Source organism: Euleptes europaea, chromosome 10 (genome assembly GCF_029931775.1).
Source record: "Euleptes europaea isolate rEulEur1 chromosome 10, rEulEur1.hap1, whole genome shotgun sequence".
In the NCBI taxonomy this organism is placed as follows: Eukaryota; Metazoa; Chordata; class Lepidosauria; order Squamata; family Sphaerodactylidae; genus Euleptes; species Euleptes europaea.
In genome coordinates this window covers 60,803,330-60,829,252 of record NC_079321.1, presented here as the reverse complement: position 1 = coordinate 60,829,252, position 25,923 = coordinate 60,803,330, and the positions used below count along the sequence as shown (strand labels likewise).

The following is a 25,923-nucleotide window of genomic DNA, read 5'->3' as shown; positions in this document are numbered from 1 at the left end:
ACCCTATGCAGATGACATAATAAAAGTATTCCTGGATTTCGGCCGGCAGGTACAAGTGAATATTCTCCCTTATAATAAAAACAAGTAGGGATAAGTAGTCCTCCAGTTACGCTCAATAACTGGAAAAAAACAAAATTACTTCCTGTTGGTTTTTCACAGATGTTTTAAGGTTCTTGTGAAACATGACAACAAGAGGTTCTTGGAAATAAGGGTCTGTGTACGAAAAAAAAATATATATTTTAACACAATAACCCGGATTAGTTTTGAAGAGGCTTCTATTTCTGTTGGGTTTTATGTTGCAAAAGAGTGCAATTTTTTTATTAAAAAAAATTCTATGCCATCTTTTCACCTAAACAGAGTCTTCAAGATGGCAACCACCAAAACATTATAACATTTCAACATTAAAACATTGAAAATAAAGCATATATAAAATCATTCACGAAAAATACATAAACATGCAAAACCAAACGATTGTGCTCTTCCACAATATATTAACATTTCACATGTGCTGAATAATGCACTTTCAATCCACTTTCAATGCACTTTAGAGATCGTTTGCAAGTGGATTTTACCATTTCACCCAGTAAAATCCAGCTGCAAAGTGCATTGAAAGTGGATTGAAAGTGCATTATTCAACATGTGTGAAAGTGCAAGAACTCTTTAAAAGTCCTCCAGTACACAAAAGGCATGTTTTGGGGATACAAGGGTTTGTTTTGAAAATATTTTTTATGTTATGTTTTTATGTTTTGCATTAATCTGAAATATTATAATAATTTAAAATATTTTTAAAAATGTCTGCAAATATAAGGTTCATTTTGACTTTAAAAAAATCATAATTCCAGGAGAAATCAGGTTTCTAACATTAAACATTCAATTCTGACAAGTATTTCAAGTAAAATTAAACCCCCTAATCCAGGAAGAAACCTCCCTGCATAGAGGAAGATTGATATCCTGTCTAACCTTCTCTGTACTATGCTGATCACTGTGCTCAGAGATCAGCAGCATTCAAAGTTTTCAAATACACATCCCACCCACAATCCACCTGCCATTTTAATGTCAAGCAACAATTTTATCAATTCATCTTCCATTTATTTATTCTAGGGTTGCCCAGTCCCTCTTTGCCACCGGTGGGAGGTTTGGGGGGTGGGGCCTAAGAAGGGTGGGGTTTGGGGAGGGAAGGGACTTCAATGCCATAGAATCAAATTGCCAAAGCGGCCATTTTCTCCAGGTGAACTGATCTCTATTTGCTGGAGATCAGTTGTAATAGGAGGAGAATAGCAGGTTGGAAACCCTACCTTATTCCCATGTAGTTACTTAAGCTTACTTATGCATTTACAGGTACCTACGTAGGCCTTACAGCAATGTTCTGATGTAGATAAACTGAGAGCTGGTGATGTACCCAAAGCTACTAATTAACTTCATGGCTGAGCAGTTACCTGAAAGCAAATCTACTAAGTATATATCTACAACATCCCACAGGGACAATTGGTGCTGCTAATATTTGTAGAACTTGCACAAGTTCCCCTGAAACAAGTGGAGAATGTATTGATCTCTGAAGCCAAGTTTCTGAAAAGCAACTTACATGATCAATCAGTTCACGAACCATGCCATTCCACTGTCCGCTGGCATCATCCCGAGCTCCGTATTTCCCATCTTCCACCAGTCTAATTTCATAAGTAAATCCTAGGAAGGTTGATAATTCCCTGAGGAGGTCAATGCAATATCCTTCAAATCTATCATTTCCATACAAAGGTTTGTCAGACTTCTTGAACATCACATATGGCTCTTCCTGGAAAAAAATCAACATAGAGATACATTTCTAGGGTACATTATCACCATATGACAACCTACTTTCGGTTTATTTAAGAGCTTTGTTGTTGCTGCTGCTTTCTCCAGTGAGTACAACAGTTGAAGTCAGTCTGTCTGTCTGTCTGTCTGTCTGTCTGTCTGTCTGTCTGTCTGTCTGTCTCTCTCTCTCTCTCTCTCTCTCTCTCTCTCTCTCTCTCTCTCTCTCTCTCTACACACACACACACACACACACATACATACATACACACAAACCTTTTCTATTTTTATTCTAAGTTTCCCCCTTTCTAGTTCTTTTTTTTTAACAAATAAAAAGCAGCAAACTAGCAATATGATAGCAGTTAGTTTAAACCAGGTCATGCACATCATTTCAATGCTCAGTGGACACAATCCATTAATCAGTCATTATGAAACGTCCATTCCATTATTCTGAATTGGACTTCAGGAACTACCCAGCAAAAGCTGGTCATGACTATGTTTTATTATACACATTTATATTCTGTTGAAACAAACCTATAAAATAATCTGCTGATTACTTTCTCATGTTTCTGAGTCTTCACCCATCCTCCCAATTACTTCACACAATACTTTCTTGCCACTAAGAATGCCAATTCCTTTGCCAAATACTTAATTATTAGAAAACCTTCCATCTATACACCATCATGTTGTCCTTTGCTCAGGCAATTTGTGCTTCGTTATTTCTCAAAGCAAAGAAATAAAAAAGCAGCTGTAGGCATACTAAATTAAGAATTGCATGTAATGTGGTATTTTAATTCCTTAAAATCTTCAGTAGTGATAGTTGTTTCTAAGATTATGATGTGACTGTAGATATATAATGTATTAAGTAATGGAGTGGCATATAATGTATTAAGTAATGGAGTGGCAAACACTACCAACAATTGCTAATTTGCTTGGCAGAAACACACCATCTAAAACAATGTAGAATTAATTTTGCTAATGCTCGTTAAACTGCTTACCTTAAATACAGTGCTCATATGTACTGAAGATCTCCCAGCAGTATACAGTCTGTAACTAGTTTTACACAATATAACCATTGTAATGAGGGAATGAAAGATAATGGGCCACACATACCCATTCCCCAAAGGACACTGGTCAAAAGTCCCACTCTCACAGCCACCATACATCTGTAGTCTCAGTGTTGTTAAATGGTGGGCAATGGTGCAGTGGGAGACCAAAACAGCCCTGGAAAGGACCCTACCCCTTGGTCTATGGTTGCCAACCCTCTGTTTTTGTGGGCAGCATCTGAGGAGAGGAGTGTTACAAATGCCATGATGTCACTTCCAGTTGAATGGCCAGAAACAATGTTGCTGCATCGGTGCTGCTCTGAGAATTCCACAAATCTGCATAGTAAATACCATAGAGTTTTGGGAAATTCCTAGAGCACTTCTGACCACTCAACCAGAAGTGACATCACACCATTTACACCAATGTCCCACCCCATTTATCCCTCAAGCTGCCCTGTAGAGCAAAAGCAGGAGCCAAGAAGTGGGGGCAGAATCTCACAGCTTAAAAGGAACATATTGGCTAAAGGATTTAATGTCCCTCCACTATATTCACCTAGTCATTGCTATCCTCACGACTCCAGCTTGCAGATTAGTCAGGATCAGGACTATTAGTATAATGTATTTACTATTATCTATACTATATCTTAATAGCATCACTGAACAATCCCTTCCATCTCAATTACAATAGAAAAGTAGAATATACTGTATATTTTTCTTAAATTATAAGAGATAAAACATACCAAATTCTACTCATATGTGACATGGACGACATATAAGGAAACAGCACATAAACTCTTGCTTCACTGCAAAGATTTCAATATCCTTCAAAAATGGCAAGCAGCTGCCTAACATAGTACAAAATGTGGCATTCTGAGGCAAAGGTGAGATGTTTTGAGAGTCAGTAATGTACCCAGTAAGAACTGTTTCATAGACAGACGCCCTCCAGTGCTGCAGCAAAGAGAATTTATTTAGAATTCCTAGTCATGTCAGCCCATATTGACTTTGCATCCATCCTGGTGCAGGGACCAGAAGCAATCCAAGATGTGCTTACTCACATGTGTACATTTGACCAAGTTTCTTGCAAAAGGAATTAGAGAAGCACAAACTATGTTGTCATATATTCCAAAACAGTTTCAGGTGGGTAGGTGTGTTGGTCTGCAGTAGAAGGGTCGAATCTAGTGGCATCTTAAAGACCAGCAAGATTTCCAAAAGGAGCTATGGCAAAGGGAGTGCTGATTCTTGGAAGAGTATATGCTGGAAATCTTTTTGCTCTTTAGGGTGCTATTGAACTCAAACCTGGGTCTTCATAAACAGTTGCATCCAAAGCAAAAGATAAAGCTGACCTTACTTCAAACTCCCAATTTTATCTATTCACTTTGAAGATGTTAATGTGTGCTGCAAATGATTGAAGCAATTGTACGAGTGATCTGCCTAATTTTAAGTTAATTAATTTGTTTTTAAAACTGTATGCCACTTCTCCAGACCTGCTCAAGGTGGCTTGCAACTAAAATAGTAAAACAGAATAATGTAAATAATAGGAAAAAAATGATGCTGATCAGCACAAATAAAAAGAAAATCAATATCAATAAAATATGTCAACAAAAACAGCCAACAAAAATAATCCAAGTTATAAAAATGCTGAAAACAGAGAAGTCTAAAATGACGTTGATAAAACAGTCCTCTGCCTAGGAGCCAACCATAAGATCAGTCTATAAAAGCTAAACATTTGGTAAAGATAAATGTCTTGGCCTGGTATCTAAAGGAGAGTAAGTAAGGTGCCAGGTAAGCATCAAGAGGGACAATATTCCCACAGCAAGGCACCACAACCAAAAATGTCCTGTCTCTGGTCACCATCTGCCTTGCAAGGGCACAGAGAGAAGGACTTCTGAAGAGGATCTCAACTGGCCCTTCTATCCTGTCCATTCCTCTGTGTCACACAATGCCCTAGCGGCCTAGCCTAATTCCCAGCTATATGTCTCTCTAAAGGAATCAGCATCGTCACACCCAAAATATAGTCTGGGGAGATTTTTATACAGAGAGATGGTCTGTGAGCAGTTGTGTACAGTTCCTAAGTTTGATTCAAGATTCTGGTTGTCATGTAGAAATCCTTTAATGGCCTTGGATCCAAATACCTGCAGGACCATTTCTCCCACCATGCTCTACTATGACAACTTTGGTCATCTGAGCAGAGCCTTCTATAGGTTCCACCCTGCAAATGGGTAAGTTTGGCAGCTGCCCATTCATTTGCATTCTTGGAGGTGGCTCCCAACTTGTGGAACTACCTGAGATGGTCAGGAACACTCACGTATTTCTATCCTTCTGCACCACATGCAAAACAGTAATGTTCAGAGATTCATACTGTAGTAGAATGTAACATCTCAGGAGGTCACTTTTATAATGGAATAAGACGGTAGTCTACCGCAATGACTATTGCAGATGTCACCTGCTTTTACTGCATTACAGAAGAAGAAGAGTTGGTTTTTATACCTCAATTTTCTCTACCTTTTAAGGAGTCTCAAACCGGCTTACAATTGTCTTCCCTTCCTCTCCTCACAACAGACACCTTGTGAGGTAGGTGGGCTGAGACAGTTCTAAGATAACAGTGACTAGCCCAGGGTCACACAGCAGGCTTCACGTGTAGGAGTGGGGAAACAAACCCAATTCACTAGATTGGAGGCCACTGCTCTTAACCACCACAACACGCTGGCACTTGTTTTATAACTTATAATCCATTTTCTTTATTGTTGATAGTATACCCTGCCTTAGGTAGTTTGTGGTTCATGTTGATCTCTAATTATGCAATCCTAGTGCTACTGCATTGTTCAGTAGTTGTCTTTAAGCTGTTTGATTGCACTGTTTTATATAATGTAATCCACCTGGAATCTCAGTGGCCATTTATGCATGGTAATTAGCAGCGCATTCCAGGATGAATTGCCCCGCGTATTTTTTTTTTGCATTTTGCACACTGAACTGTCATTCCGGAAGTAACTGCAAAGCCGGCGCATCCCTGCTTCACATTACTTAAGAGCCCCTTTAAAGCGACCTTTGGAGTTTGCCACGAAGAATCCCCCGACGGAACCATGCAAAATAACAGCTGCACGTTAGCTAGCCACATGCTCATGGCTAAGCAAACTGGAACTAAGGAGCAGGCGAGTGGGGGGTGGAATTTCTCCTTTTGCGTCAGGACCATGAATATGCATTTTTAAAGTCACATGTTAAAAAAGAGCTTTGAGCGAGCATCAAAATTGACCATGCATAAATGGCCAGTGAGAATGATGGACCATAGAGGAAATAAATAGGGCAGACCACTTGGCAATTGTGTGAGCCATAAAAGGAAACATGTGTGAAATAAGGTTTAGGCACATTAAAAACATTTAGATGACTGCCTCATGGCTTGGAAATGTTTTATTCTTTGATTTTATCCCATGATGTCCTTTTTCATATTTAGATGACTTTTTTTTTAGAATTTCCAATGATAGATTATAACCATCTGTCAACATGACAAGAGATCTAGAATCACAAAATATTTTTATTGCAGATATTCCATTGTGCTTTCTATACAATTTAAAGGGAAAATGTGACAGTGCCGAGCAAAACCAACCATGCTGCCCAATCCTATGTAACATTATTTATAACGTCTCCCCAAGGAAGTGCAGATCTGCTTACTGCCTTAAAATAAAGATTATTCTGCTCACTATGGCCACTAGAGTTAAAAGGCTGCCATATTTAATTAACAGTTATGTCAAATATAAAGAATACACAAAGGGGCTTTAACATTTAGCAGGACTTGAGAGAAAGAAGGAGAGGCAAATATATCTAATAGCCACGATCAGTCAAAACAATTTAATATCTTACTCAGACCTCCTACTAGTCATCTGACAAGAATCCCAGGCCAGGGACAGATTTAGAGCAAGATGAACTTTCCACACATGTTCAGTATAGATTTCCGTGTGCCAGGACTCTAATTAAACTCTACAGGCACAACTGAGCCAAAGCGAAGAATTTTAGAATTGTGAAACCATGAGGATATATTGCCTTTTAGTTACTTAATTAAAATGTTCAGGCCCCAATATCTTAGTAGAATAAATAGGCAGCAATTTGGGGAAAGCACGCACTGCTTTTCACACCCCACTATTCCTGTCTACAGTTTTTGTTATCAAATTTCAAACAATTCCAACTTGCCTCCTTCCAGCTAGTTCTGACATACATATAAAGTACTGAAGGGCCACCGCAGCTGCACTACTAAAAATCTGGTAATTCTATTTAATTATAGACACATGCAAATCAAATTACAGCCATTTGGCCTGTTACTATGATCGTTGCTGATTGTTCACTTTTAGAAACAATACAGAATATGAAATATGGGAGAAAGATCTTTTTTCCAGAAAATGCATTATGCTTCCAGAGAGTCAGCAACAGTTGCTTGACAAACACCCCTTTCCTTTCCAGGCAGATAACAAAAAAACAGGATATTTACAAAGTCCTTGCCTGATGGATTCCATTCAAGTTTGTGGGACACAAACAGTGCAGGACTCACAGCTTTTATCATAAAGATATCATTCATTACTGCTCTGGGCAAAGAACCAGCCAAAATGGGTGTTGTATGTTTCTTTGCTGGATTCACCGATCCTGTCTGAACCTGGCCCAATTTAGCAGCCACATTTTGTGACAACGAACAAAATAACCAAATTAATCCTCATTTGATTGAAATCTTAAAACCACAATCGTAATTCAACTTGGCAAGATGTTGGAAAGTCCCTGACCCGTTTTCTGTACTAAAATTGGATGCCGTTGTCCAATTTTAGTACAGAAAACGGGTCAGGGACTTTCCAACATCTTGCCAAGTTGAATTACGATTGTGGTTTTAAGATTTCAATCAAATGAGGATTAATTTGGTTATTTTGTTAGTTGATTTCTAGCAACATTTAGTTTATGCTAATGATGAAGTCTGTCTGTTCTATCTACGAAAGGAAACACATTTGTACTAATTGGCAAAGGCTAAACAGCTGAGCAATAGCATTGCAACATAGTAATTGGAGCCCTGGACTAGGGCTAGTTCAAACTCTCCCTCAGTTATAAAGCTCAGAGAGTGAGCTTGGGCCAGTCGCTGTTTCTCAGCGTAACCTAATTCACAAAGTTGTTGTGAGGACAATTTGGGTGAAAAACAGCAATGCACACCATCCTGAGCACAAGAAAATGCATGCATGTTCACTATGTGAATTTCACAATGTAAAAGCAACATAAAAGCCCCCCCCCCTTTTTTTTTCTTTCTCTGTCTTTTTGCTGAGCACCACCAACATTTCTCCACGCCATACAGCAGCTAGGGTCCAACGCATGTTGCCCAGCATCAAGGGAGTACCTTTGCCATCCGCCCCCCAGCAATACAGCTACTAAGTGCTTGTTTAAGTGAACTCTCTCAGTAGATTCCTTAAGCGCTCACCAACTTTTCTCGCCCATTTCATTCCCTTCCCTAAAATATTTTATGATTTGATTAAGATATTTATTGTATTATCTGTGGAATCCGGGAACCAGCGTGACCCCTACATCAGTATCTGTGCTACTTGCGCCATGCAAACTGGCACAGATGCAGGGTGATTAACACTGGCTCTGGGGAGCCACACAGCAGCACAGTGCTGGGACGAAGGCGCAGCCACCCTGCCAGCTTCATCCTGGCATTTCTCCACACACTAGCATCCTGGGAGGCATTCTTGGGGTGTTCCTAGGAGCAGAACTGCCTTTAGGCAGCTTCCTAGCCCCTTTTGCCCTGGGAATGCCCCTTTATGCTGCAGCCCGGCTACACTAGCTAAATTGCTGGCATAGCCTCACTTAACCCAATGGGTGATTTTTTTTTCTATCTTCTGATTTTTAAACCTTTTTATTTTCCTTTTTCCTGGCTGGGAAACCTCTGGGATGGCAGCATGGCTGCACCACTCCCAACTACCGTCTGTCTGTTCCCCACCCCCTTAGGAATGGGCTGCCCATTACCTAACTTTCCTTGTGCAATTTCAGCTTTTAAGGTTTTATAGGCTCTTTTTGATGTTTGGGTTTTAAAAATAGGGTCAAGCAGAAGGATTAATTTATTCTTACTAATTTACCTTTCCCTTATGTGATTTAATGAATTAATGAACTTGCCAATAATTATCAGGGTTTTAGAGATTTTAAAACTTAAATCTTAAATAAACCAATTTTAATTAGCTGCTTGGGTTTATTATGAGGGGGAAAAGATTTTATCCCTCTGACCTCTGTAGGGTTCCAGTTAATAAATACTAAGCTAGACACCTTTTTTATTATAATGTTAAATCTAGCAACCACTTTTCTCATTTACAAGATAACTATTCCCTTTTCATTGGAAAATTCCCTTTTCACTGCAAAAAGCAAAATTTTCAGCTCCATTTTCCTAATTGTACTCCAACAATGCTTAGCCACAATCCTGCATTACTCTCTCCTGATTTATCTGTAGAGGAGGAAGGATACCCCTCTACTTCTAGAAAGGTACATTACTCTCTCCAACTCAGCCTTGCAGACTTTTCTAATTGCTGAGAATCTAGGGAAGATGTTTGATAAATCAATGCTTTATCCTATCCCAAGTTCTTCCTGCTAATTTTGCAGACAGCATGTCATCTCAAGGTTTGCCTGAAACCCATACGAGCATCCAAAATTATTTACACAGAGGCTACAAAACACAATTTAAAAAGTATACATGAACCTATTTGATATTAAAAAGGTAAAAATCCCCTGTGCAAGCACCGGGTCATTCTTGACCCGTGGGGTGATGTCACATCCCGACATATTCTAGGCAGACTTTGTTTACGGGGTGGTTTGCCAGTGCCTTCCCCAGTCATCTTCCCTTTACCCCCAGCAAGCTGGTTACTCATTTGACTGACCTTGGAAGGATGGAAGGCTGAATCAACCTTGAGCCAGCTACCTGAAACCAACTTCCGTCGAGATCGAACTCAGGTCGTGAGCAAAGCTTTGGACTGCATTACTGCAGCTTACCACTCTGCGCCACGTGGCTCCTATTTGATATTAGAACACTGTAAAATATAATTGACCCTAAACCCCTTTCAGGGCAGAGCTATTCACTGGAGAGGGAAATGGTGCATCAAGGAGCATTTGGCCTATCTTCTTGACTATTCTCCTAGAGATCTTGATTTGAAATTTTTCGAGTTACTTTGTTGTTGCATTAAGGATCAGCTGACACTTATATTCTATACCCCTTGTGTTCCTACCTTGATCTTTGCCAAACAGCAACAGTTTGTCTTGATGGCATCATCCCCAAAAGATGCTTTCACTCTCCAGAATTAATACCATTCATCCCCCTAACGCTCACTTTTAAGAAACCCATGGCAAACCTATTACAATTAACAAAGGGGAATAGAACGGATCCTGAGCACTGCACATGATCTTTAATCGATTTATCTCCAGCAAGAAAAGATACAAGTCCAAGTTTAAATTGAACAGATAGGAATACAGTGGTGAGTAACAAGGAACCATCTACAATTTTAAAGAGCCTGACTGTATTCTCAGCCTTACTAAATTACGAGCTATTAGATAGGGTGGACTCCAATTTAAGGTAGTCTTTTGAGTTTTGCCAAAGGAGAAGCAGATTGACATCATTGATAGACTGGAGAATCTTAAAGAAAATCTGAAGCATATCAGCAAGAATCACACAAGGGATGGCATGGGAAGTATTACACACACACCTTTGCTTATAGATGAGAAGCTCTCTTATAAATCATCGTAATTCAGCCATCATCTACATCAGGGGTGGGGAACGTCAGGCCCGGAGGCTGTTTAAGGCCCGCAAAATCATTTGGTCTGGCCCTTTGTGGGTCCTGGCAGATCTCTAGCTCAGAAGGATCTAAGAAGATCTGCCCCCTCCCACGGACAGGAGTAGCCTCTATTCAAGGTGGATGTGAGTTTGTTTTTCCGAGAAAAGGAACCTTTTTTCCTCCTTGCAGAAGAGTCGTTAGCTATGGAGGTGCTAGGACCACCCAAGAAATGGTGTTAAACGTTTCCCACCTGGGCCATGGAGAAACATATTCCCTCTGTACTATAAGAGGGCTGGGGGCAGAAGTGCTGACAATGGAGGGGTTAAAGGGGGCAGGGCCAGAATGCATGGGGTGTGTGTGTGTGTTCTAGCCAGTGTGTCCTCATTTCATTCCTGCAGGCGAAGGTAGCTGGAGCCGGCTGTAGAATCCGGCCCCGACCATGCAAAGCAGGAGCAACTCCGGCATGCGGCTGGACAGCTATGCCTGGCTGGTGCAACAGACCATCCTGGATCACCAGGTGGATGAGTACACCACTAGTTGGATGCCTGCCTGCTTGCCTGTGTCGAGGCAGGGGGGTTCATCTAGGGCAGCTGCCTGCTTGGGGCTTGGTAGGCTAATTTTTAAGTTGATAATTTTGTATGGCCCGCGAATGGTATTATAAATATCCTAATGGCCCTTGGCGGAAAAAAGTTTCCCCACCCCGATCTACATCTTTGTGGGGAGACTGTCTCTTGCTTAACTAAAAAAAATAATCTTGTGAATTACCCCCTCCTAAAGAGTCACCTATGTTTAGTGAGCCAATGGAAATTCACTCTGTGCCTTTGTAACCTACTGTGATCATTCATTCTGTTAATCCCTACACTGACTTAACCATTCATTCCTTGGCTTGACTGTTTCCTTCAAGTGATAGATTAGTGTGAGAATAGGACCTGATGATGACTTTAATTCAAAAATTGTACAGCCCTAATAATGAAAATTTTCTCAGCAATTGTTGGTTCTGTGGATCATCGAATTATTTAGTAATAAATGCTAATCGTTTCACTCCAACCACTTTTGTTATTCAAAAAAAAGTAGCAATCCTGACTGGTCATCAGAGAATTGACCCAAGTGAGGATTATACTTTACTGGATTTTAGTGGCACCAGTGTCATTGATTACTATATTGCTTCCCCTGATCTTAGCTCATTGCTTAGTTTCTTACAAGCTTCACTCTTTTTGGGTAGTGACCATTTCCCTATTGTTTTACACATGAATATGTCATATGTTTGACTCCCTGTTACAAAGCAAGTTTGTATATCTCAAAAGTAAGACTTCCTATGTTGGATTCATTGGAATAAAAATGCTGCACAGTTCGTCCAAGACAGAATGTTTTCCCCAAATGTATTATCCTTGAAAAGATCATTATTCAGATCTGATATAGCCAAGAGTTCCGTTAATATTTGGCAAATGCTATTATTTCTCTTTAAGTTTCTGTATGTTAAAACTATGCCTGATAGCACTCCTTCTGTAAGGCTTCTGTCCCTCAAAAATTGAGACGTGTGGTTTGATAAGGAGTGCAGATTTATCAAGAGAGAACTACCGTAACTATGGTGTGAGTTGCTGCCAGCATGTGGCTTACCAAAATTTGGGGCGAGTCCACACCCTGGCTCCAACCTTGGCCATCTCTACTACTGGCTTCATACCCACCCATTAGTTAGGACCTTATCGACCTACACTAGTAGGTCTATTTAAATGAGTTTAAGATTTCTGACATTGTATGAAACAGACACACACACACAAAAGGAGAATCACTTGTTTTGCTTTTGCCAAGGCTGGTAAGATCCAAAGCCTTGGTCCTTTTGAGAGGTTCCAGGAAAAAGTTTGTACCCTTATACTGCCATAAGTGGATTAAGATCAAGTGAAAATTCTAGTGTAAAAAATGTCTACTAATTTCAAATAAAAATGACATGATAAATGAATTTCCATTAAATATGTGTCAAGTTTGCTCTTGTCTACTTAAATTTCTAACATCTATCCAAGTCTAATAACCCCAATTTAAGAAATCTCCTTTTTTTCTGTCAAGTCACCACTGACTTATGGCAACCATGTAGGGTTTTCAAGGCGAGGCATTCAGAGGTGGTTTGCCTTACCTGCCTCCATGTCATGACCCTGGTATTCCTTGAAGATTTTCCATCCAAATACTAGTCAGGACCGACCCTGCTTAGCTTCTGAGATCTGACGAGATCAGGCTAGCCTGGGGCTATCCAGGTCAGAGCAAAAAATCTATTAGGGTTGACCTATAGTGTCAACAGTACATTCTCAAATGGGTCTAATTTTGGGGATAATCCAGTTTCTTTTCAGATTCTTCTGGCTGCCTGAACTGTGGGGTAGTATGCATTTGGGTTACAGAGATGGTGTGAGTCCAATGCCTCTCAGCCAGAGATAAGCTAAAGTTAAGCTTTTTCTGGCCCTGACCTAGATAGCCCAGGCTAGCCTGATCTAACCTGGCAAGTATTTAGGTGAGAAACCTCCAAGGAACACCAGGGTCATGACATGGAGGGAGGCAACGGCAAACCACCTCTGAACGTCTCTTGCCTTGAAAACCTCATTGGAAGTTGCCATAAGTCAGATGTAACTTGAGGGCAAAAAACAGAACAAGTTTTGTCTTTTAGTGCCTATACAGGGTAAACAGAAGGGGCTCTTGACAGTAAATAAAGTCATATAATAGTCCAAACCCTCCTTTAGTTTGTAACTACAATTTTTGTGAGCAATTCTGAGGTTTTTTTATTACCCCCCCATGAAGGTTTGAAAATGGAGTCTATTTTGAGAAATGTTTTTGAAGGGGAATATACAGCATCATATTTTAAGGGTGGGTGGAGAGTCTAATCCATTGGAAAGGCCCAGTTCCACTGCTATTACTACCCAGAGAGAGAAGAAATAATGTGGAATAGGAACTGGATCCTCCTTGACAGCCCTATCAGCTGCCCAAACATATTAACCTTTAATATTGTCCTTTAGACTCATATAAATTGCACTACCAATGTATCATCATATTCTCTAGTTGAATTTTTCTGACTTCAATTAATACAAATAAGTTTTCATTTGATTTTGAGTTCTTCACATACAGTGTTCATTGCTGTATACCAAACAATGGGATAAAATACAAATTAAAGGTAAAGTTTAAGGTTTGGATCCCATGGCAAATCCTCTTCTATTGGCCTTTGCATCAGATTTTTGCCTTTAAGGATTTTCTTTCTATCTTGGAGCTCAACCCTAACTATAGGAATTCCACAGAGCTTCAGTTGTCCTTCACTTTTGGTTTCTTTTGTTTTTAACTGGTGTGTATGCCCATACTGGTGTGCACCAAGTGCAAATACTGGGAAGGGGAATTTAGAGGAAATAGTCTCTGGGGCCACAGTTCTGCAATTAAGTCATTAGAAAGGCCGTCTAGTATCTTTCACAGCAGACACCAATGGAAAAGGGAGGAAGGGGGATCTGTGGAAGTACAGTACTGTGATTGTGAGATTAAAGGAAAGCACATCCAATGGATTACAAAGGGTTTTACATGTAAAACATTAACAAGTGTCAAGTCTAACATTTAATGTTTTTGAGCTCTGTGGGTGCTCTAATGTGATATATAAAAAGTAATCACCATGTATATCTCTGCTCTATTACAATTTTCACGTATCACATTACAAAATACACATCCATATAAATATTTTGTAATTGTGGTTCACAACATGGACACAGAGGAAATTGCCAATCAGTACTAATGAGTACAAAATAAAAGAACACAAAATTCAGTAGACGGGAATCAGAGAGCAACTAAGGAGCAACCAAAGAATGGAATACAATTGGGGCAAAACTGGGACGCTGCTCATCTCTGATTTTCCTGGTGATGACTTCATACTGTGCCAGGTTATAATTTGTCAAAAACAACTGGGAGTATCATCAGCCCAAGTGTGGAAAGCAAAAGATAAGCCTCTTCCCTAAGAGGAGAAACCCTAACCACTACTTGTGAAAATAATATCCTTAATGGATGTATTTTGAATTCTCACATAAGCCAATGATCTCATTTTTTTTCAAATACAAAATAGATCCTTACATTTTCCAAAACCTAAAACAGCGGCTTCTGCCCAAATTTAAAAGTGTTAAGCAATCATAAGAATACTAGGTGATGAATCGACTGAGATTAAAATGAACTGCCATCATCACAGACAGGAGTAAAAGCCTATAACTAAATTAACACTTCAGGTCATTCATTATCTAGTAATTGCAAAATAACTATAAAAAGCATTTACATACCGGTCATTACTGTTGTAATTAACATCACTTTTCTCCACAGCTTTCATTAACGGCTATAGTGCAGGAAAATGATTGCTCATATGATTACTTACCAAGATGGTGGTAACAGTGAGGGAGCGATTCGATAGGGAATCGGTGATGTTTGCTGGTTTTCCTTTCTGATTCTCAGTCATGTTAAGACCACTTGCAGGATCCCAAGTTCCAATCTATAAAACATAATTTGTACTTTACTGTCCATGAGTAGGGTTTTTTTTTTTTTTTTTAATGCTACTGGGACAGAGCAGTGTAAGGAACAAGTTAAGTCTTCAAAGACTTATAATTTAACTCTGCTGCAAAATCTGCTATCATTTTATTAAAGGCAGCTTGCTTAAAAGATGATTCACTACACTTCAAAACGCGTCTGGTGAAGTGTGACATTCAGGGCTAAAATGATGCACAGAGTTCTAAGTGCTTAATTTTGCATTTAAACTTCCATCCTCCAAGGGGGGAAAAACACATCTGATGCCACCTTGATAGCTGAGGGGAAATATATTTGCAATGCATATTCCATCCTCCGCTGTAATTTGAACTATGCCTTTCTCTTGTTGGTAGCAGCATGAAAGCTACACTGATATATATATAGCTTACATGCCGCAACCATCGTTGTAATTCAGGATGCCAGTGAAAACACCTTTTCCCTTTAGATTCCAGCCAAGTTTACAAAGAAAGAGCACTTATAACTTCCCATCCTGCCGTATAAATAGAATTGTCCTAAGCATAGTTATGCCCTGTCCAGGATGGCCCAGGCTAGCCTGATCTCGTCAGATCTCAGAAGCTAACCAAGGTCAGCCCTGGTTAGTATTTGGATGGGATACCACCAAGGATGATCTCAGAAGCTAAGCAAGGTCAGATCTCAGAAGCTAAGCAAGGTCAGCCCTGGTTAGTATTCGGATGGGAGACCACCAAGGAATACTAGGGTTGCTGTGCAGAGGAAGGCACTGGCAAACCATCTCTGTTAGTCTCTTGCCATGAAAACCCCAAAAGGGGTCGCCATAAGTCGGCTGCGACTTGACGGCACTTTACACACATACAAGCATAGTTATGCTTTTGGAAACACTCCCCCCCCCCAATCTAGAGATTAATATGATCGAAACGAGGAACCATCACAAACCTGTTTTTCTACAAATAGTCCAGTAGTCCATTAGGTACTTTGGGTGCCCTGAACAGAAGCAGAAAGGCAGCACGGAAACTTGCTAACAAAATATATTTATTCTAACCATTTGTGTCTTGCGCCCATTTTTAGAAAAGGGGGCCTCTGTTCTGGAACAATGTGTCTGAATTAAATCTGGCATCTTGATTATGATAAATATACAGAAAGAGACAGAGGAACACCAACAAAGTGATCAGAAAGTGTGCTGCTGCTAAATTCAGCAGCCTTGGTCACAATTAAAGGGCCGCTCTACAGAAGAAATGGAAGGTAGGGAGTTTGGTTGGCTGCCAAGCCCCACAGTTTCTGCTCCATCCATATACTCTGGATGAGAGACCCAATTATAACCTCGAAACAGGATGCACTACTTAAAAATAATGTTCTTGGAAATGTCAGTTGGTAGTGAATACTGCAGTCAGTTTGTTGACTGGAATAGGTCATAGGGACCCTATCATTCCAATCTTGACCCATCTGGCCCTTGATTTATTTCTCAACCCAATTCAAGGTGTTGGAATTGACCTTTAATGCCCTATGGCTGGGAATCAGCATACCTGAAGGACAGTCTACTCCCATATGAAACTGCCTGCTAAGTTCATCTTCTGAGGCCCTGCTTTGGGTGCTCCATTTTCTGAGATTGGAGAGAAAGCAACCCAAGAGGAGGACCCACACAGCCATGGCACCAAAACTATGGAACTCTCTCCCCAGGGGTATTCATCTGTTCCTTTCTGCTACTGCCTTCTGCGAGCAGGTGAAGATGTTTTTCTTTGGTCTGGCATTCCCTTAATCATCCCTCCCTTCCGACCCTCTATTTTAACAACTGTTTTATGTTTGTTTAATACTATTTTAATTTTGATTTTGTTTTTATTAATTTTATGGCATGTTTTTATAATGTTTTGGTTGAACTGTTAGCTGCCTTGGTGGCCACGACTGGAAAGAAAGGCAGCATACAAATTCTGTCAATAAACAAAATACTCCTCCTTGAGGAGCCAGGTTTGGGTTAAAGCTTCCTGCTACTAATTTTTATCCCCTAGAACAGGGGTCTCAAAACTGCGGCTCCAGAGCCGCAGGCGGCTCTTTGGCCTGTTGAGTGCGGCTCTCCGAACTTGGTTCGGAGCCCCTGCTCTTGCGCCCGCTTGCACTGGCAGCCGGGCTGCGGAGCCGCGCGCCTGAGAGAGAGAGAGAGCAGGCGAGTGGGCGCGCTGTCTCCCCCCCCCCCACCGTGGAGAATGGCCAGGTCCCCTGATAGCATACGGGCCTGCCTAAATCTCCAGGACTGGACCTGGCAACCCGGTATGCAAACGCACAGACTGCTTTCCAGCCGCGCGCCTGCCTCAAACGCCACTGGGCAGGCGCGGCGCGGCTCATTTGAAACTGACACAGCCGCTCTTGCCAGCCCAGGCAACCAGCTACTAGGAACCAGATGCAAAGGGCTGTCTCTTGTGAACCTGAGAGGAGCCATGTTCCTGTAAAGCTCTGTTTTAGAAGCAGCCATTTCGCAGAGAGCTGACAGCCACGTACTCAATGCGAGCTGCTCCCCCTCCCAACTTCCTCCGTTGCTCAATGCGTCGTTAGCAGTAATCCTGATATCCAGATGAGTCATCTCTCCTGTCCAGCTGCAGAGACCCCAGGACATTTGCACAGATCGCACCTATTGTTCCTGAATGTAAATCAGATCAGCAGAGAGATTCCTGACCATCTCGGGTTGTGAAAGCCATTGGAATTATAATAGATTTCCAAGTTCTCACTACCCTGCCCCGGTAGACACAGATTAATCCTTTTGTTCACCTTTTTGCCACCTGGGAACCTGGGAGGGGTCAAACCCCTCTTCCCGCCCCCAGAAAATAGTATAACTAAGATACCCCTGGCCCATTCTAGGCACCTTAGGTCTTTCCTGGCACCTTTGCCGTTACTCTGTTGGTTTGGTTTCGCGAGCCTTACCACGCTCCCTCCCGCCTTGCTGGTCAAGCCCACGGGAACCCCTACCCCCATCTCGGTCTTCCTTTTCAATCTGTTTATAGTCTGCGTGAGTTGGACAACACCTCTTCTAGATAAGGTAAATATCAACGATATCCTGCCAAATTGGCAAATTTCCCTGTACTACTGCCTTTAATTTACTAGCTTCTTGTATGCTTGTGATGCACCATTTGAATGCCTGAATACATAAACACTGTTTAATTTGGAACTCCTAGCCTCTGTCTTTATTCAAACGTCTCATTAAACGGATTCTGGTATAGTTGAGTGCGATACCGCTCTAAAAATACATAGTTGCCGATTGCTCAGCTAATTTCCCCATATAAAGGAGCAATTCGGGTAACACCCCCTTTCCCTTGCCCTCAATGGTTGGGAGGCTAAAGCCTCCCCTCCCCTCTAGCCGCACGATTGCTGGGCGGGCAGCTCGGCGGTTCCTGGCCCCCCGCCTATCAGCTGTTGGGCGGGGCGGGCTTCCTTTGGTAGACCTGGCCTCCGGCTGAGTCCCATTGGGAGGCCATGCCTACCCACTGGCTTTTTTGGCGGTAGACCTGGACTCCGAGGAGGGGAAAAAGTCCCCCTTCAGAGGCCAAGTCTACCAATTGGCTTCTATGGGCCTCCGGAGGCCAGGTCTACTGCCAAGAAAGCCAATGGGTAGACCTGGCCTCCCAATGGAACTCAGCCGGAGGCCAGGTCCACCAATAGGCTTTTATGGCGGTAGACCAGGCCTCCAGATGAGGACTCCAGATGGGGAGGGGGAAATGGCAGGGACTTACAATTTAATTTTTATCTATAAATAAGATCACTATTAAGTATGATATCAAGTTTTATTCAGTGTACCTATAGTTTAATTAAGACTTAAAACTTTAATTAAAGTTTATTAAGTTAATAAACAGTGTACCTACCTATATAGTTTAAGAAATTTGGCTCTCAAAAGAAATCTCAATCGTTGTACTGTTGATATTTGGCTCTTTTGACTAATGAGTTTGCCGACCCCTGCCCTAGAACACTACAGGGAGGGAAGGCAGCATGGTATAGCCTAATACCATCAGATCTTGGAAGCTAAGCAGGGTCAGTACTTGAAAGAGAGACCACTAAGAAAGACTCTGCAGAGGAAGGCAATGGCAAACCACCTCTGCTTAATCACTTGTCCCTTGCTGGGATTGCAATAAGTCAGCTGTGACTTGATGGCGCTTTACACACAGAGAGAACACTACACTGTTCGTAATAAAATAAAGCATTACTTAAATGAGTGGTTTGAAAACAACTGAAAACATTACATTAGTTGATATGCAATGTATGCAGAATGTTGTGCTCTACTCAACCATGCTTGCCTGGAATTAATTATTATTATTTTAATTTATATTATTTTATTATTTTGAAGTGCTTTTAAAAAGCATTCAAAGAGCTATTTGAATCTGTATCTCATTATTTAACTTAATATCTCCATTAGCATGTTTAATTGCAGTTCTTAAAATATGTTTAACATTTTTTTAAACAAAGGAATACACACCTGTTTGGGAAGTGTATCATCTAACACATTATCTTCTCAGGTGCAGTGAAAGGCGTGAGCAAAGCTCTGGCACATTATGCCATGGATCCTAATACACTGCTATTGTTAACCAGTAGGCAGCATAATAGTGTTCCTCTAAAAGCTATTATGCCAGGATTGCAAGTTTAAGTACAAGATTAACCTTGGCACCAAATCTGCCGCAGTCAATTTGCTCCCTGCAAATGTTTTAATTCTTTAGCTGCCTTAAAGGAACTGAATTGGTTCTAATAATATGTGCTCAACTGGAAGATGGAAAACAATTCTCTCCAGCCAAAATATGTACTGGGATCACAACCATGATTTTATTATACTATAGCTTAAAGCTTGTTTGCTTAAACTGTGTTAGGCATTCAAAATATTTTCAAAACATTTCCCTTCTCAGTAACTGTTATAACAACCTCATAAGGGAGGCCAGTATTTTTATCCATATATTGCCAGAGGGGAGCATCAAATGTAATGTCTCTGTGTATTAATGGCTATTTAATTGCTAAGTGCAAAGGTTAATTTAATGGTGAGATGCAATTGCTACTGTCAACCCCTACCCTCCGAAGTACTATTTTTCCTGCAAGGAAAAATAAACAGGTATCTAGCTGTAGGGTCGCCAGGTCCCTCTCCACCACCAGCAGGAGGTTTCTTGGGCAGAGCCTAAAGAAGGTGGGGTTTGGGGAGGGGAGGGTCTTCAATGCAATAGAGTCCAATTGCCAAAACAGCCATTTTCTCCAGGTGAACTGATCTCTATCGGCTGAAGATCAGTTGTAATAGTTGGAGATCGCCAGCTAGTGCCTGGAGGTTGGCAACCCTATCTAGCTGGTATATGGGGGCTATAAACCTCCTCCAACACATACCTGAACACTCAAGTCAAATTGCTGCTCTGAAGGCAAATGGATGGAATCCTTCCCCGCCATCACCACTAGCCTGGTGGCTTTCCACAACCCATTTTAATAAATTAAGAAAATGTCCCCTCCCATCCTACATACATGACTGTCCTTTTGCCTGTTGGAGATGAGACTGAAGGAGATAATTGAGGCTCCTTCTTCTTTCCTATGTCTCCCTAATACAGGTTAAGGAAAAGGAACTCATGGATTTAACACTTCTCTAAAAACACAGTGGTACCTGTTAAAGCTGATACTGCTGATCAATTATTGGACAATAAGACATGCAGAGATATATTTATCATTTATATAGCTCCTGCTGTGATACCAGGTGTAGGCATCTAAAATGTTTCACAATATAATTCAAAAAGTGCATTAAAATAGGCATGAAAGCAACTGAGAACTAACTCCTGGAGTCAAACATTGTATAATCAAGCAGTTTCCAAACGCTTGAGTAAATTAAACAAATACTAGGTACCAAAAAGCTAGCATTATGGGTGTCTGTTGAATGAAGGAGGGGGGCTGCAAAACCTGAGTTCCACCACAGAAAATTTCTGCCTTCCATAACCAACTATTTAGCCTCCACAGAGGCAGGCCCCACAGGCTGGGCCTCTGCAGAAGATTTTAGCATACAACTTGGTTTGCACAGATGCAAACAGTCCTTCAGATACTTTAGAATTAGGCAACTTTAAGTAGTCAAGGTGTGAGTGTTGCCAGAATTGTGTCTGACACTAGAATGTCAAGGTGGAAAAAGCCATCAAGATACAGCCCATTTCCCCATCAGGTTTTCAAAGAAAGAGGCGAACAGAGGTGGTTTGCCATTGCCTGCATTTGGGTAGCAACACTGGATTTCCTTAGTAGTCTTCCATCTAAGTCAGGGGTCCCCAATGTGGTGACTACCAATTATTTTTACAAAGTTGAGGGGGCCAGATGTGACTTTTGCTCAGCAAGGTTTCTGGTTGGCCACTGGAGATTTGATTGATTTTGCAAAAAAAAATTGATTTGGCAGCAGCTGTAGGCTTGCCAGCTCTAAGTTGGGAAATTTTGGGAGATTTGGAGGTGGAGCCTAGAAAGGATAGGGTTTAGGAAGGGTAGGAACCTCAGGAGGGTATAATGCCATAGAGTCTACTCTCCAAAGCAGCCATTTTATCCAAGGGGGGAGGTAGTTGCAGAATTTCCTGCATTGTGCAGGGGGTTGGACTAGATGACACTGGTGGTCCCTTCCAACTGTATGATTCTATGATTCTATCTCTGTCATCTGGAGATAGGAGAAGGAATTGGTTTTTCTATGCTGACTTTCTCTACCACTTAAGGAGGAATCAAACCGGCTTACAATCACCCTCCCTTCCCTCCCCACAACAGACAGCCTGTGAGGTAGGTGGGGCTGAGAGAGCTGTGACTAGCCCAAGGTCACCCAGCTGTTCTCATGTGTAGGAGTGGGGAAACAAATCCAGTTCACCAGATTAGCCTCCGCCGCTCAAGTTGAGGAGTGGGGAATCAAACCCAGTTCTCCAGATTAGAGTCCACCGCTCTGAACCACTACTCTTAACCACTATACCACACTGAATTTACAGCCATGCACAAGATTAAACAGAAATTATTGTATATTTATCCCCAAATTTAGGAATGTAAAAACCCATACCAACGCTCTGAATTGTGTTCAGAAATAAGCTCTTAGCCAATGAAATCTGTAAGCACTGGCAAAATATGGGCAAAGCCAGTATGCTGAAACAGTGAAAATGTTGGCCAAAGACTAGGGAGACCTCATTCAAGGCAGCAATGAAGCTCACTGGGTGAACTTCCACCAGTCAAACTCTCCTACAGCCCAATCTACCTCACAAGGGAGTTGTAAGGATAAAATAGGAAGAGTGAACTATGTTCACCACCCTAACTTCCTTGGAACAAATGTGGAATAAAAACCATGCACATAATCTAGTTCTCAATTTCATAGGTGTATTCTGAAATTTTAAAATAGTTCTTATTGGAAGCCTCACATACAACATATTGTGATAAATTAACCAAGATGTTACAAAAATAGGAGTAACTGAAAATAGGAGTTTTGAAACTACATGCCACAGATCTTCGGAGTGCATGTATCTCTGGGTCAGCACACACACACACACACATATAAAGTTGTGTTTGTACTAATGCATGCTATAATGCTGTTATTATGCCAATAAAGGCGTATGTATGTATGTATGTATGTATGTATGTATGTAAAGTCAATACCTACTTAATAGGACTTTTATTCTTAAGGTATGGCTTTTGGGGACCACATGGATAATTCAAAGTAGGTAGTGAGAGAAGAAATATGGGCATGTGTGTGTGTGTACATTGTGTTTTTGAAAGCTGGGGTAATGCCAAGATGATTCAGAGGTTTGAATAAGAGAAACTAAATAGGAACTGTAGCAATCAAACATCATCTGTCACTGAAATGTTAATTTGCCATTCAGAAGTGTAAAAGACATCAAAACAGTTGTCAAAGAAACAACTTTTTAAAAATGTGATTTAAAAAAACCCTGGGAAATGAAAATATGGGCTCCATAAACTTAAAAGAACCAAATATGTTCATGTTGTATTCCTATCCAGAGTTTTTGCTTTAGCTTACAGTGTGTCTAGAAATTTCCTTGTTTCTCAATACATTTGCTTGCCCTGCCCCAAAGAATTTCTGACATTAGGAAAGTCCCCATCACAATTATCATGTAACTCTAACATACTAACAAATCTGCACTCTTGGTAATTAAGATGAAGTGGCTACTTCAAAAAGGCCGTCAAGTAACAGTCAGCTTGAAGAAGGAATAAGAGATTATGGTAGGCCTTCCCAAAAACTCAGAATCTAAGCATTCTTTTGTGCTTCCCCTTAAAAATTCAGATAGAGCACCTGCCTTTTGAAAATTCTTCAGCATTGCTTGCTGTAATTAGTACTTCTCCCTGAACCTAGAAGGTTGGGTTTTACTATATTGCAGGAACTGCTGCATAGCCCAATCAAATCTTGGCACATTTTATGGGGTAATGAGGCTAAAGCCTTGCTCATTCAGGCTATCAGGGCAAGCTGTCTATTGGTGGTGGAAAGTACTGTCAAGTCACAACTGGCTTATGGTGACCCCCTTAGGGTTTTCAAGGCGAGAGACTTTCAGAGGCAGTTTGCCATTGCCTGCCTCCATGTACTCCTTGGAGGTCTCCCATCCAAATGCTAGCCAAGGCCGACCCTGTTTAGCTTCTGAGATCTGATGAGATCAGGCTAGCCTAGGCTATCAGGGTAAGTTATTATACCTGATAAAAGACAGAACTGCTGAGGCACATCCCCCAGACAGCAGCCACAATGTCTCTTGAGTTCTCAGAGATCTGAGGTCTTCTGCTTTGAACTGACCGGCTTGCAGCCATACTGACTGATAAAGGGAGAGGCAGGGGGTAAGTGGCATCTGGGAAGAAACTGAGGCTGAAGTGGTATACTCTGCTTAAATCAGGGGTGGTATACTCTGCTTAAATCAGGGGTGACCTTGTTACAAGGACCGGATATGACATAAATGTTACTTGGGCCAGGCCAGGCCTCGCCAGCCTAGTTTGGGACTGGAGAGTTGGCTGCCTTGGCTGGTTTAAGGGCTGGATAAGAGCTCTCGGGGGGGCACATCTGGCCCCCAAACCATATGTTTGACACCCCTGGCTTAAATGCCCTCAGGCATCCTTCCACTCACATTCCTTGACCAACTGAGAAAGTTCCTTCCAGAAATCATGACAAAAACCTTCCCCCATCTGAGTAATGGAAAGGGAAATTCCTTCTCCTGTTGAGTACATTAGTTTTTAATACTTCTTTCATTTAATATCACAAAGCTTTAAACAAATCCTGAACATTTCTAGCATTTTGTCAATTCAATCTCAAATTGCAGATAGTTTTATATCTGTTATACAGGCATTTTACATAGCTGCCATGTATTAAGCACTATTAAATGAGTGAACATGTTCTTATTCCATTTTCTAAATCAATACAGCTGCTAGACACAGAATCACCCAGAATCACACTGCCCAATATACCTGCCCCATATCTTTATAAGCTGCAATTTCCCATTACTTTTTAATAAATGGGTTTGCAGACAATTTTCAATCTACATGACAGTTTTCCTATTAAAATAATTTGCATTACTTTTTCAAGTGAGCATTTCTGAAACATGATTTAAATGATCTACTAAAACTCATATTTTACACGCAGTTGTGTCTGTTTCATCTAGTAATTTTGAACTTCTATCGATCAAGCTTGTTTAGAAGGACTTTTACATTTATCTTCCTGTACTGAGAATATCCAGCTGGTGTGCTCTTTTATTTTCTGATTCTTCAAAAACAAAATCCAATGAGATGCTTATATGTTAGGGTTTGTTTGCAGCTAATGGTAACACTGTCTTTGTATTTACTCAAATGCAAGACCAGGCTTTTTCTCAGGTATGCCGAGCAAGTTTCTGTGTATACAATTTTTTAAAATGTTGGGTCATCTTAATTCAGAGTCATCTTTCTTTAGAGCAAATAGTTGTATACACATACATACATAAACACACACACACACACAAGAAGGGGACCTGCAAGTACTTCCAGCGGAACATCACTTTTTCACCTCCCGCACTATTTCTTCTTTCCCTTCCTTGAAAGCCCTTCTCCCCTTCATTTGCTTCCTTCTCTCCCTGTCACCCACCACACAACCTATCTGTATCTGTCCCTCATCTTCAGCTTTCCCTCTTTGCCTCCCCCAAGCAGTCTCTCCTTGGGAAAACCCTGGCCAAGTTGTGCAGTGCCTGTGGCAAGATCCATTTGCATGGTTGGCAACCTGTAAGGACTTGAGGGGGGACCTCACTCTTCCTGCATCCCCCTCCCCCCACTATTGCCTCTTTCCCTCCTCCTGGAAGCTCCCATATCTTCATTTTTGCCTGCTTTCTTCTCTCCTTTCCAACCAACAATCAGCCTACCTTTTATCTGTCCGTTTTCAGTTATATTTATTATTTATTTGCTTCATTTATACCACACCTTTCTCCACAATGGGAGCCAAAAGCATCTTACATCATTCTCCTCTGCTCCATTCTGTCCTCACAACAGCACTGTGAGGTAGGTTCGGTTGAGACTGTGTGACCGGCCCAAGGTCACCCAATGAGCATTCACGGGAGAGTAGGGATTTGATCCCAGGTCTCTCAGATCCTAGTCTGAACCTCTAACCAACTACACCATTCTGGCTTTCATGGTGTGGCTGATATTGCATAGCAGTAAGCAGCCAGGCCTGGTGACTCATGCAAGTCTGGTGGTAGCAAGTTGCCAGTGGTTGCTGCTGGGCCTGGCAGCCATGAATCTTCCCTCAAAGGCTAAAACAACCTTGGAAAGGGCCCTGCCCTCTCTCCCTGCCTTTTACTGACATAAACCAAGGCTTGAAGGCTGGCAATATTTTATGGTTGCCTAGCAGCCCACACAATGGCAACTGACAG

The 25,923-nt window shown here is 41.3% G+C and overlaps 1 protein-coding gene across 3 annotated transcripts in view; it reads right to left on the bottom strand.

Moving 5' to 3' along the window:
• GRIK2 (glutamate ionotropic receptor kainate type subunit 2) overlaps positions 1-25,923 on the bottom strand; it is a 662,376-nt gene that overhangs the window by 276,001 nt on the left and 360,452 nt on the right. For all 3 annotated transcript variants that reach the window (XM_056856041.1, XM_056856040.1, XM_056856042.1), the window contains exons 9-10: positions 14,979-15,092; positions 1,583-1,789 (exon numbers count right to left, since the gene is read on the bottom strand). In XM_056856041.1, the coding sequence (XP_056712019.1) occupies positions 1,583-1,789; positions 14,979-15,092 (321 nt within the window). The remainder of the gene's footprint in view (positions 1-1,582; positions 1,790-14,978; positions 15,093-25,923) is intronic.